A 12,945-nucleotide genomic window follows, 5' to 3' on the forward strand; every position below is an offset into this window, starting at 1 on the left:
CGTTCATCACACTTATACCTAAAACTGAGTCTGAGAAGACACAACTCAAGAACTATCGTCCCATATCCCTGCTTAATGTGGATTACAAAATTTTTGCTGATATTTTGGCTAAAAGACTTAAAAAAGTTTTAGCAGAAATGATACATAAAGACCAGGCTGGCTTTCTCCCTGGTAGACACTTGTCAGACAATATGAGAAATGTAATTAACATCTTGGAAAGGTTACAAGTGAATATTAATACAAAAGCGGTTTTGATATTCGTAGACGCGGAGAAAGCCTTTGACAATATTTCTTGGGTTTTTATGAAGAGAAATCTGCAGGGGATGGGGGTTGGACAAAATTTTGAAAATGGTATAGGTGTGATTTACTCTGAACAAAAGGCTAAACTGATAGTTAATAACATAGTGACAGAAGAATTTAAAATTGAGAAAGGGACACGACAAGGCTGCCCAATTTCCCCACTGCTCTTTATTTCGGTCCTGGAGGTTTTGCTAAATATGATAAGAAGGGACCAGCTGATTCAGGGTGTACAGGTCGGAGCAAAACAATATAAACTTAAAGCCTTTGCAGATGATCTTGTATTGAGATTACAAGAGCCAGTACCTAGTACTAAAAGGGCTTTAGAATTAATCCAGGAGTTTGGTCATGTAGCAGGTTTTAAGTTAAACAAGTTAAAAACTAAGGTTTTGGAGAAAAACTTGACACCAATGGAGAGAGAGAGGTTTCAGAAAGAGACAGATCTGACATTAGTAAAAAAGGTAAAATACTTGGGGGTGAATATGACTGCTAAAAATGCAAATTTATTTAAAGATAATTATGAGAAATGCTGGTCAGAAGTGAAGAAGGATTTAGAGATTTGGTCGAATTTGAAGCTTTCCTTGCTGGGTCGGATTGCTGTTATTAAGATGAATGTATTGCCGAGAATGTTGTTTTTGTTTCAATCATTACAAATCATTGACAAGATAGATTGTTTCAAGAGGTGGCAAAGAGATATTTCTAGATTTGTCTGGCAGGGCAAAAAGCCCAGAATAAAATTTAAGATACTTACTGATACTAAAGACAGAGGGGGGTTTGCCCTGCCGGACTTAAAACTTTATTATGAATCAGCAGCTTTTTGCTGGTTGAAGGAATGGCTACTTCTTGAGAACACTGACATCTTAGATCTTTAAGGTTATGATAATGTATTTGGATGGCATGCATATCTGTGGTATGGCAAGGTTAAAGCGCATAAAGCATTCAAAAACCATATTGTCAGGAAAGCGGGGACAGACTGAAATTGCCGAGTTTTGAGAAACTGAAAGATAAAGTGCGAGATTGGCTTCATTATTACCAAATAATGGAGGTTTATAATTTGGACAAGAAAGTTGGTTTCCAGGTGGAAAAATCTAAATTGGAAACAGAATTGCTAGAATCCAAAACTAAGACTTTGTCAAAAATGTATAACTTGCTGCTGAAATGGAATACTCAGGATGAGACGGTTAAATCTGTAATGATTAAATGGGCACAAGACGTTGGACATAATATTATGTTTGCTGACTGGGAACAGTTGTGGACCACCGGGATTAAATTTACGGCATGTAATGCCTTAAGAGAGAATATTATGAAAATGATATACAGGTGGTACATGACCCCAGTCAAGCTTGCAAAAATCTACCATTTGCCCGATAATAAATGTTGGAAATGTAAAGAAACTGAAGGTACATTCTTTCACCTTTGGTGGACGTGCCCAAGGATTAAGGCTTTCTGGGAAATGATATATAATGAACTGAAAAAGGTATTTAAATATACCTTCTTGAAGAAACCAGAGGCCTTTCTTCTGGGCATCGTCGGCCAATTGGTGCCAAAGAAGGACAGAACTTTTTTTATGTATGCTACAACAGCAGCAAGAATACTCATCGCAAAGTATTGGAAGACGCAAGATGTACCCACTCTGGAAGAATGGCAGATGAAACTGATTGACTGTATGGGACTGGCAGAATTGACGAGCAGAATCCGTGACCAGGGAGAAGAGTCGGCTGAAGAAGATTGGAAAAAATTCAAGGACTATTTACAGAAATACTGTAAAATTAAAGAAAGTTAGATGGTGCTGGATTGAAATTGAGAGGTTTCTAGCTGTAATGATATAAAAGAACATAGATGGGGGGGAAAAGGGTTTGAAAAATAAGGTAATGTTACAAGCTGTAATGCTTTAAATGAAGGATTTGCTGAACAAATAACTTTAATTGGGATACAAGAAGGAGAAGTACGAGGAGGTCTGAGAAATTTGTTATGTAAAAGTATGGTTTATGAATTTTATGCTTTTTTTTAGTGTTTTTGTTTGTTCTGTTTCTGTTTGTCTGTTTAAAAAATTGGAAAATTTAATAAATATTCTTTTAAAAAAAAACATATTGTCAGGAAAGCACTATTTAATGTCTGGACAAGATATAAAGATTTTTTGGAGAACAAAACCCCAAGGTGGTTATCACCTATGGAAGCGAAAGCTATGAAAAAACTTAACATGGAGGCAAAATGGCCAAAGTATTGTGAAATTTTGGAACAGGAAGGTGACAAGCTGAAATTGCAGAGTTATGAGAAGCTCAAAGGGAAGGTGCGAGACTGGTTACATTATTTTCAAATAAGAGAGGTTTATAATCAAGATAAAAAAAATGGTTTCCAGGTGGAAAAATCAAAGCTGGAAACTGAATTGTTGGAACCCAATGCTAAGATATTGTCAAGAATGTATAATTTGCTGTTGAAATGGAGTACTGAGGAAGAAACGGTAAAATCTGCTATGATTAAATGGGCACAAGATATTGGTCATAATATTTTGTTTGCCGACTGGGAGCAGTTGTGGATCACTGGGATTAAATTTACGGCATGTAATGCCTTAAGAGAGAATATTATGAAAATGATGTATAGGTGGTACATGACCCCAGTCAAGCTTGCAAAAATATACCATTTGCCCGATAATAAATGTTGGAAATGTAAGGAGATTGAAGGTACATTCTTTCACCTTTGGTGGACGTGCCCGAGGATTAAGGCTTTCTGGGAGATGATTTATAATGAAATGAAAAAGGTATTTAAGTATACTTTCGTGAAGAAACCAGAGGCCTTTCTCCTGGGCATAGTCGGCCAATTGGTGCCAAAGAAGGATAGAACTTTTTTTATGTACGCTACAGCAGCAGCAAGAATACTCATTGCAAAGTATTGGAAGACACAAGAATTACCCACCTTGGAAGAATGGCAGATGCAAGTAATCGACTATATGGAAATGGCTGAGATGACTGGCAGAATCCGAGACCAGGGAGAAGAGTTGGTGGAAGAAGATTGGAGGAAATTTAAAACTTATTTACAGAAGTATTGTAAAATGTATGAATGCTGATGACATTGAATTAAAATGAAGGGGTTCTAGTAATAAGGGATAAAAATTTGAAATTTGGGAGGTAAAATAAATAAGGATAAAGTAGTAGGATACGAATTTGCTGAACTAATTGTTAAAAAGGGATATAAAAAAGGGAGGCATGAGGAAGTCAGGAAAATAAGTTAATTGAAGATGAATAATTGGAAAAGAGTGATTTGTGTTTTTCTTATTCTACTTTTTGAGTGTTGATTGTCTTTTTTTGTTTTCTTGTTAAATGTTTGTATTTTATGTATCGTGAAAGTTTGTATTGTTGTGTTTTATATTTTTTTGTGGTTTTATTGTTCTACTTTTTTATTGTTAAACTTAATATAATATTATTAAAAAAAACAACAATGGCCCAGATTTTATATGGTGCAGAGGTTTGGGGTACCTCAAAGGTCTCCGGTCTGGAACCCCCACAGAATTATTTTTTAAGAGTTCTTTTAGGTTTACCCAAAGACGTGCAATCTGCCATGGTCAGGTTGGAAACTCGCATGTTGAGCACAGAGAGCCAAATAGATAAAAGAATTCTCTGTTACTGGTTTAGAGTTCAACAGATGGACAACACTAGGCTACCAAAAAAATGCCTGATTGAGCTCTCAAATGGATAACCCCTTAAAAACTGGGTACATCATGCTGCCCAACTGATGGGCAAATATGATCTCTCAGTGAGTGAGATTAAAGAACTCCCCTTATATTCACAGAAAAATATTTTTAAACGAACCATAAGGGCAGTGGCAACTAAAAATGATCTAAACTCTATGTGCACATCTACATGCGCCCCATTGTATTTTAAACTTAGAGAGGTCAATGAACACATATCTTATTTTAATGAATTGACTTTTGCACAGCTTCGAAAAGCTTTTACAGAGCTACGACTAAATACAATAAGCTCTGCTTATAGAGATGGGAGACACAGAGGCATACCAAAAAACGAACGTGTTTGCATTAGGGGATGTTCTGAAGTAGAGGACCTTATGCATTATATCTTGCACTGTCCGTTATATAATGATGCAAGAAAAAGATTTTTGGTACCTATAATGACAGGGTCCCCTGACCAGAACCCCCTTGACATGATGTTATATCTCCTTGCAGACACAGATAAGTATGTGACCTGGCGGGTAGCACTTTTTGCAACTGCTGCTAGGAAAATTAGAGCAAATTATATAGCCAAGGTAGCCATTAACTGTAAAGGATATGAATTTATTTGATCCTATCTATCTACCTCAGGCTATGCTCTATCTTTGTCACCAAACTCTGAGTATAAATTGCACACTGTATTAATTGATATTGTTTTTAACATTAGTGACCATGTGATGATTTTAGCTCATGAATTTTATTGTTTAATGTTTTTATTTGTACATTGGGGTACTTTTATAGCTTTGTTTAGAGTACGTAATGTTTTAATAATATAAATGTTTTAAGTCTTTTTTTATCAATTCAGTATATTTTCTTTTAATTGTCAAATAATTCTGTGTACATTGCGGCAGCCTTTGGCTATGTGCAATAAAACTGACTGAGACTGAGACATATGAAAGATAATATTAGAAATATAGTGGATATTCTGGAAAGATTAGAGACTAAGAGAAACACCAGAGCATTATTAATGTTTATTGATGCGGAGAAAGCCTTTGATAATATCTCTTGGCTTTTTATGGGAAAAAATTTGGAAAGTATTGAAGTTGGTCAACAATTTTTAAATAGTATCAAAGCGATCTATTCTGAACAAAAAGCTAAAATTATTATTAATAATGTGGTATCGGAAGAAGTTAAAATTGAGAAAGGAACCAGGCAAGGGTGCCCACTTTCCCCTCTATTATTTATTGTGGTCCTGGAGGTCTTGCTGAACAGTTTGAGAAAAGAAGAGAAAGTCAAGGGCATTGTAGTGGGTACTAAGCAATGTAAATTAAAAGCCTTTGCTGATGATTTGGTTTTAACCTTACAGGATCCAGACACCAGTGCAGTAAAAGCACTGGAGATGATACAGGAGTATGGGCAGCTGGCTGGTTTTAAATTAAACAAGAGCAAAACCAAAGTAATCGATAAAAACTTAGATAAAGTTGAAAGAAAAACCCTAATAGAAAAAACAGGCCTAGCATTTATGAAGAAGGTTAAATACTTGGGTGTGAATTTAACAGCTAAGAATTTGAATTTGTATAAAGATAATTATGAGAAAGTATGGAATGAAATAAAAAGAGATTTAGAGATTTGGTCAAACTTAAAATTTTCACTTATGGGACGAATATGGTTAAGATGAATGTATTGCCGAAAATGCTGTTTTTATTTCAAACTTTACCTATTATTGATAATGTCAAATGTTTTAAAGAATGGCAGAAGGCCCTGTCCAAATTTATCTGGCAAGGGGAAAAACCGAGAATTAAGTATAAATTACTTACAGATTCAAAAGAAAGAGGAGGCTTTTCCCTACTTGATTTAAAGATATATTTTGAGGCTGCGGCCTTCTGCTGGATTAAAGATTGGATCAATTTAGAAAATGAGGACATTTTGGACCTAGAAGGATTGGGCAATAGGTTTGGCTGGCATGCATATCTTTGGTATGACAAAATAAAGGCCCACAGTGGCTTTAAGAATCATATAATTAGGAAGGCACTTTTTAATGTTTGGTCTAGATATCAGGATCTTTTGGTAAGAGAAACACCCAAATGGATTTCACCAATGGAAGTGCAGGCACAAAAAAAGCTTAATATGGAAAATAAGTGGCTGAGATACTCAGATTTATTGGTTGAAGATGGGGAGGGATTTAAGTTAAAATCATTTGAGCAAATCAAAGATAAAGTAAATTGGCTTCAATATTACCAAATGAATGAATTATTTAAGATTGATAAGAAAAAAGGTTTTGCAATTGAGAAAACCAAACTGGAAACGGAGTTGTTAGATACTAATGTTAAAAATTTGTCTAAAATGTATAGTTTGTTATTGGAGTGGCATACAAAACATGAGCAAGTAAAATCGGTTATGATTGATTGGGCACAAGATGTGGGACATAATATAATGATGGAGGATTGCAAGAGACTTTGGTAGAAAGGGGTTAAGTTTACTGCATGTACCATGCTAAAGGAAAATATTATGAAAATGATGTACAGATGGTACTTAACCCCTGTTAAACTGGTGGAGATCTACCACAATTATGATAATTTATGCTGGAAATGTAAAGAAAAGGAAGGTACTTTCTATCATATATGGTGGACTTGCTCCAAGGTAAAAGACTTCTGGGGAAAAAATTATAATGAATTAAAAAAATGATGAAATATACATTTATGAAGAAACCAGAAGCCTTTCTCCTTGGAATAACAGGTTCTGAACTGCCCCCAAAAGATGTAAAAGTATTTTTGTATGCCACAACTGCTGCACGGATTTTATTAGCCAAGAAATGGAAAACACAAGAATTACCAACGGTAGAAGAATGGCAGATGAAGATGATGGAGTTTATGGAGCTGGCTGACCTCACCGGGAGAATCCGCGACAAGAAAGAAGAGGAACACCAAGAAGATTGGAAGAAATTTAAAGACTATTTGAATAAATATTGTAATATTAAAGATATGCAATCACTTGAAAGAAACAATTAGGCCTAGGATTAAAATGGAATTAAATTTACAAATAAGAAAATCTACGATAAGGAAAGTTATGTAACATGATTAGGACTGTGATATGGTTTTCTGAAACAATGATATTGGAAACTGCTACATATAATTACTAAGAAATTCGGATGGAAGAGATTCGAGGAAGTCAAATACTATGTTTATGAAGATGGATGGTACTTAATTTTAATTAATTAAGTGGCAATATGTTGTATGTATCTTTTTTCTTTTCTCTCTTTTTCTCCTATTTTTTGTTTGTCTTTATTATTGTTAATCTCTTCTTTTTTATTATGTTTACCTACTGAAAATAATAAATATTATTTTGGGGGGGAAGAATTTGACAAATCGTTTCTCTATTTCTTTAGGGTTGTTTATTATGTTGCCTTCGCACTTAACTCTATTTATAAGCCTTTCTGCCTCTCTCTTTTTTACTTGCCATGCTAATAACCTTCCTGGTTTATTAGTGTGTTCAAAGGTTTTTGTTTCAATAATCTTAATTTCCATTCCATTTCTGTGTTTATTAGCATTAAATATTGAGATTGTAGTATCTTAATATTTCTTTTTAATTCTACACTATTTGGTTTCGTCAGGTGCTGTTGTAGTTGCTCGAGAGTAACCAGGCAGGACTCCGACCTGTCTTTTACAGGCTTTATTTTGGTGCAAACTATTTACAGTAAAGAGCGTCATAAGTTCATGTCTGGCTCAATCACTAGCAGAACCCAGGAGTGGTCTGTTTTTGTACCTCCCCCAACATAAAAGTCTCGTCACCCCCAGCCGTTTCTGCCCCTCCCTGAGCTTCAGACTACTGCGCAGGATGGGCGATGGCAAGGGCGTGCTTCCCGCCTCTCCGGCTTGCTCAGGCGCGGTGTTAAGGCTCTTCCTAGCATCCTCTCATCCTTGCACCTCTTCTCCACTCAGAGGTGGGGCTTTCCTCCTCACTGGAAGAAGAACTGCTTCGCAAGATTTTCGGAGGCTCCCTGTAACACAACTGCCCTTCTATCTCTCGCCCTGAGCCTATGGCAGTTCCCTGACAGGTTTTTTGTATAATTCCAACTTGCTTTTTCTAATCTCCTCTAAGATTTCTTGTTTGTTTTTTTCCTTTTGTTTTCTTTGAATTACGTTTTGTTGAATAAAGAAACCTCTTAAGACAGCTTTACTAGCATTCCAGACTATTTTTAAATCAGTGTCCTTATTTAAATTCAATTCAAAAAATTCCTTTAAGGTCTTTTTTGCTTTTTCTATTATTGTTTCATCTCTCAATAAAGTTTCATTTAATCTCCATCTTATAGATTTCCTCTTTCCCCAAGTCAGCGTTACTTGTACTGCATTATGGTCAGCTATTGTCTTTGGTTGAATTTCAGATTTACATATTTTGACTGTCAAATCTTTTGTTAGCCAGATGGCATCAATTCTTCCTGCCGAGTTATTAGGGTAGGGGGAAAAAATGTATTCTTTCACTGTCGGATTTTGTATTCTTCATGCGTCCTCTAAACTTAACAAATCTACTAACTGAAAAAAGGTTTTTGGGAGTTTTATTTGCTGTTTTTAGTAGTCTTTTTGGATCTGTCTAAATCAGGATTTACCACGCCATTTTGGTCTCCTAAAAATATAATTTTCTCTCCAATAAACTCCCCCAACTCTCGTTCCAGCTTTTGATAAAATTAACTTTTTTTTTCATTCGGTGCGTAGAAGCCGATAACTTTAATTTTCTCCCCCTGGACTGTTATTTCTATCGCAACGACCCTTCCTTGTGAATTTTTATAGATCAATTTTGGCTCAAAATGCTTTTTTGCGTATATTACAACTCGGTTCTTCTTGGATTTATCTGAAGAAACAAAATCAAGTCTTATTGGATAAAATTATTGTGTGTTGTTTTGTGATATGAGTTTCTTGCAAACATATCAAAACCAATTTCTGTTTGCTGAGTATATATTCCACCTTATTTCTTTTCTTTTTATCATTTAAACCATTTACCTTCCAAGTAACAATCCTTAATTCCATTATTTACTACACAGTGATTCAACTTCTTAAAAATAATAATTAAAAAAAAAAAATTCAGAGAAGTCACTTGTCCTTAATGCTTAAGATTTGTCCTCCTCTGGTTGTTTTTTAAGATCATCCGCCCCTCCCCCCAGCTGTCTTTTGCCTTCTAATTCTTCTCTATATGTTCTCCAAAATTTGTCAGCGTCCTCCCATGTAAAAAAATCTTCTCCTTTTCCCTTTATAAAGAAAGGAAATTCCCTCAGGGAATTCCCATCTGTGCACAATTGATTTTTTATTTATGGTTTCCACCGACGGTTTATATTTTTCCCTTTTTCTTAAAAGCCTTGATGGAACAATTTTATGAATGATTATGTCTGTTTCCTGAATTTTAAGTTTTGTCTTACTGCTAATTTGTAGTATTTTATCTCTAATATCCATATTCACAAAAGTTACCAGACAGTCCCCAGGCCAATTATTTGCTCTTGCAATTCTTGATCTGATTCTAAAGGCTCTCTCAATTTTGTTTCTCATTTCCTGCTCTTCTATTCCAATCCATTTGGCTAATTCTGATGATATTTTTTGCTCTATCACTTCATCTGGTTCTTCTGGAATAGATCTAAATCTCAATGTTTTTTCTCTTCTGTGCATTTCAGTCATAGAGATGGCATCTAGGACTGTTTCATGGGTTTATTTCATATCTGCCAGCTCTTTCTTAATTTTTTCTGTTTCCCCTTTTTTCTCCTCTGTTCTCCTTCTGTACTTTTCTTACCCCTTCCTCTAAACTTATCGTTTTCCGTTTTAATTCTTGTACAGTCTTTGTTATTTCCAAATTTTTAACCACCAGATCATTGATTTTAACCATCATTTCTAACACCATTTTTGCATTTTCCTCTATTTTTTGCCCCATCTTATCCAACTTTTGATCTGTTGATCCTGTATTGTTGTTCATCTCTTTCAGTTCTAGATATTCCTTTTATTTTGGGCACTCAGTATTATATTTTGTTATTTTTAATTAATATATATGTATGTGTATAAACATATAGAATGTGACACTCTCCCTTTCTTCACAAAAATAAAGGCGAGTTCTGGACAATCAGTAAGGATTAATGCACTGGCAAATTGACAAAATGTTAAAGTTTGTGGGTCGTAAAGTCTGCTGCAATGGCACTGCAATAAATTTGATTTATTGCCACTCCGGCAAACTTCAATGGCGCCCACACTCTTCCACTCGCGCGCTGCCACTCTTCTCAGTTGCCGGACGTTAGCACAGTTCACACGCAGCGTAAAATGGCTTTGTCTGTGTCTGCGTGGTGTCTTCAATAACTCAGCTCAACACCAGTGCTTCTAATCTATCACTCTTTATTTAGAAGCATACAAAAACAGAAAAGAAAAACCTACAGAATCTAGCTGCATGCTTGCAGCTTTCTGTCTCCAACAACACAAAACTACCTTGTTCACATTCCCAGACAGACAGCTCTCAGCAACCCCCAGAGAGCACAGATCAAAGGAAAATGCCCGGGTCATGTGGGCAGTGCACCCAGTTGATAAGAACGCTCCTGGAGTGTTAACTCTTCACTGTCCAGAACCACAACACTTCCAAGATTTGGCAGCTTTACTACCACTACTAGCAAGTGACAACCCTTCCTGGATGCAGTGTGTGTGTGTGTGTGTGTGTGTGTGTGTGTGTGTGCACACGCGCGCGCACGCACGCATGTGCGTGCGTGCGTCTGTCTGTCTCAGTCACTCTATAGTGAAAGTCTTGCTGGCCTTAGCAATGAAGAGTGGCAAAAAGTTCAGTGGAATGTCAGAAGTGCCAGGAGGACTGCTGTGAGATGGGCAGCCCTCTCAGCCAAGGGCAGGAGGGGTACATGTTTATCTAGCAGAGCACTGAGCCCTTTGTGTTTCTTCCCACACAGCCTTCGCACGTCTGAAACCAGCTACCTGAATGAAGCCTTTTCCTTCTACTCTGCTATTTGCCAGAGGTCTTACTACACCCAAGTCAACAAAGAAGACAGGTCAGGCCATGCCTCAGTCTTGTGAGTTTTTTGTAATTTAAAAATGAGAAGTGCTGGATTGTCAAACTTGTGTGACTTGGCAGCTGGTGGGCAGCCACTTTCTTTTTTTTAATATAATTTTTATTAGTTTTTTTAACATATCATTTTCAACAGTAATTAAACATACTTTTACATCTTATTCAAATTCTTGACTTCCATCAATCCTGTCTGAAAATTTTCCAATCTAATCTCTCAGTATGCATTTCGTATCCTCCCTATTACATTTCAAACTCATAACCAATATCTTTATCTTTTTCTACTTTGTAACACTTTGTATATTTCTCCTTACAAAATTTCTTGTAATCCTACTAGTGTAATTTGTTGATTACAGTTGCTCTTCAAATAATTCATATACTTCTTCCAAACTTCTGTAAATCTCTGGTCCTGCAGGTTTCGAATCCTTCCTGTCATTTTGTCCAGTTCTGCATAGTCCATTAATTTCGTCTGCCATTCTTCTTTCATCGGAATTTGTTCTTGTTTCCATTTCTGGGCTAATAATACTCTTGCCGCAGTTGTTGCGTATAAAAACAATTTAACAACTTGCCTATTAATGTCTTGACCTATAATACCAAGTAAAAATGCTTCTGGTTTTTTTAAGAATGTGTATTTCAACATCTTTTTCCTCTCATTATATATCATTTCCCGGAAGTTCTTTACTTTTTTACATTCCCACCACATATGATAAAATGTTCCTTCTCTTTCTTCACATTTCCAACATTTATTATTTGTCTTATACATTTTAGCTAATTTCACTGGCGTAATATACCATCTATACATCATTTTCATCATATTCTCTTTCAAAGCATTACAGGCTGTAAATTTTATCCTTTCCTTCCACAACCTTTCCCATTCTTCAAACTGTATATTATATCTGTAATGTGTATGGGTTGCTCGTGCGTAAACTGCCGCCTCTCCAGGCTAAATTGCCTTGTTAAACCTTTCTGACTGGACAGCCCTTCTCACCGTGGCTGCCTCAGTCACTAGCAGAATCCGTCAGCGGGCGTTTCTTAAACCTCTTCCAACATAAAAGTTGTTTGACGCCCAGTCTCCTCCTCCTCTCACTGCGTGGGAGTCTTCTGCGCAGGGAGGGCGTGGGTAGTGGAGGACCTGTGCTCTCCCCGCTGATGTCCAGTGAAGAGTCCTGGAGCTCTCCCGCCGATTCCCCCATCTGCCCCCCTTTATCCCTGGTGTTGCGCTGATTTGCTTCCCCCTCTACTGAGCTGCCTCTCCCCCTGCTGGGCCCTTTGCCAGCATCATCTGGGAGCCTTCCCTTCGCCTCTCGCTCCGATGTCAGTTCCCTGACTATATCCAAAGTCTTTTGCCCAATGTATCATTACCAATTTCACTTCCTCATCTTTCAAATGCCATTCCAACAGTATTTTATACATTTTAGACATTGTTTTACATTCATTGTTTAATATTTCTATTTCAAATTTTGATTTTTTATCATCAAATCCTTTTCCCTTTAAATCCTCTTTATATATTTCATTGACTTGGCGATAGTGCAACCAATCATTTACATGTTCTTTAACCTCTTCATATGGTTTCATTTTCCATTTATTTCCTCCCCCCCCCCCCAACAATTTCTCATAGGTAACCCAATTTTTACTCATATTTATCTTTTTCACACTCATAGCTTCTAATGGGGATAACCACCATGGTGTTTTACGTTCTAGTAAGTTTTTATACCTGTCCCATACTTCATATGGATTTTTGTTTTATTATACCATAAATATTTGTGCCAACCAAATCTATTGTCATAACCTTCCAAATCCAACAAATCTGTATTTCTTAACAGCATCCATTCCTTTAACCAACAGAGGCAAACCGCTTCATAATACAACTTCATAGTACAACTTCAAGTCTGGCAGGGCAAAGCCCCCTCTTTCTTTAACATCTGTTAACAATTTATATTGTATTCTCGGTTTCT

The 12,945-nt window shown here is 36.4% G+C and overlaps 1 protein-coding gene across 1 annotated transcript in view; it reads left to right on the plus strand.

Annotated features, from left to right (window-relative positions):
* Positions 1 to 10,735: 10,735 nt before the first annotated feature.
* LOC128406000 (protein SCAI-like) overlaps positions 10,736 to 12,945 on the plus strand; it is a 53,118-nt gene continuing 50,908 nt past the window's right edge. The window contains exons 1-2 of the mRNA XM_053373052.1: positions 10,736 to 10,788; positions 10,878 to 10,976. Of these exons, the coding sequence (XP_053229027.1) occupies positions 10,736 to 10,788; positions 10,878 to 10,976 (152 nt within the window). The remainder of the gene's footprint in view (positions 10,789 to 10,877; positions 10,977 to 12,945) is intronic.

Source organism: Podarcis raffonei, chromosome W (genome assembly GCF_027172205.1).
Source record: "Podarcis raffonei isolate rPodRaf1 chromosome W, rPodRaf1.pri, whole genome shotgun sequence".
Taxonomy (NCBI): Eukaryota; Metazoa; Chordata; class Lepidosauria; order Squamata; family Lacertidae; genus Podarcis; species Podarcis raffonei.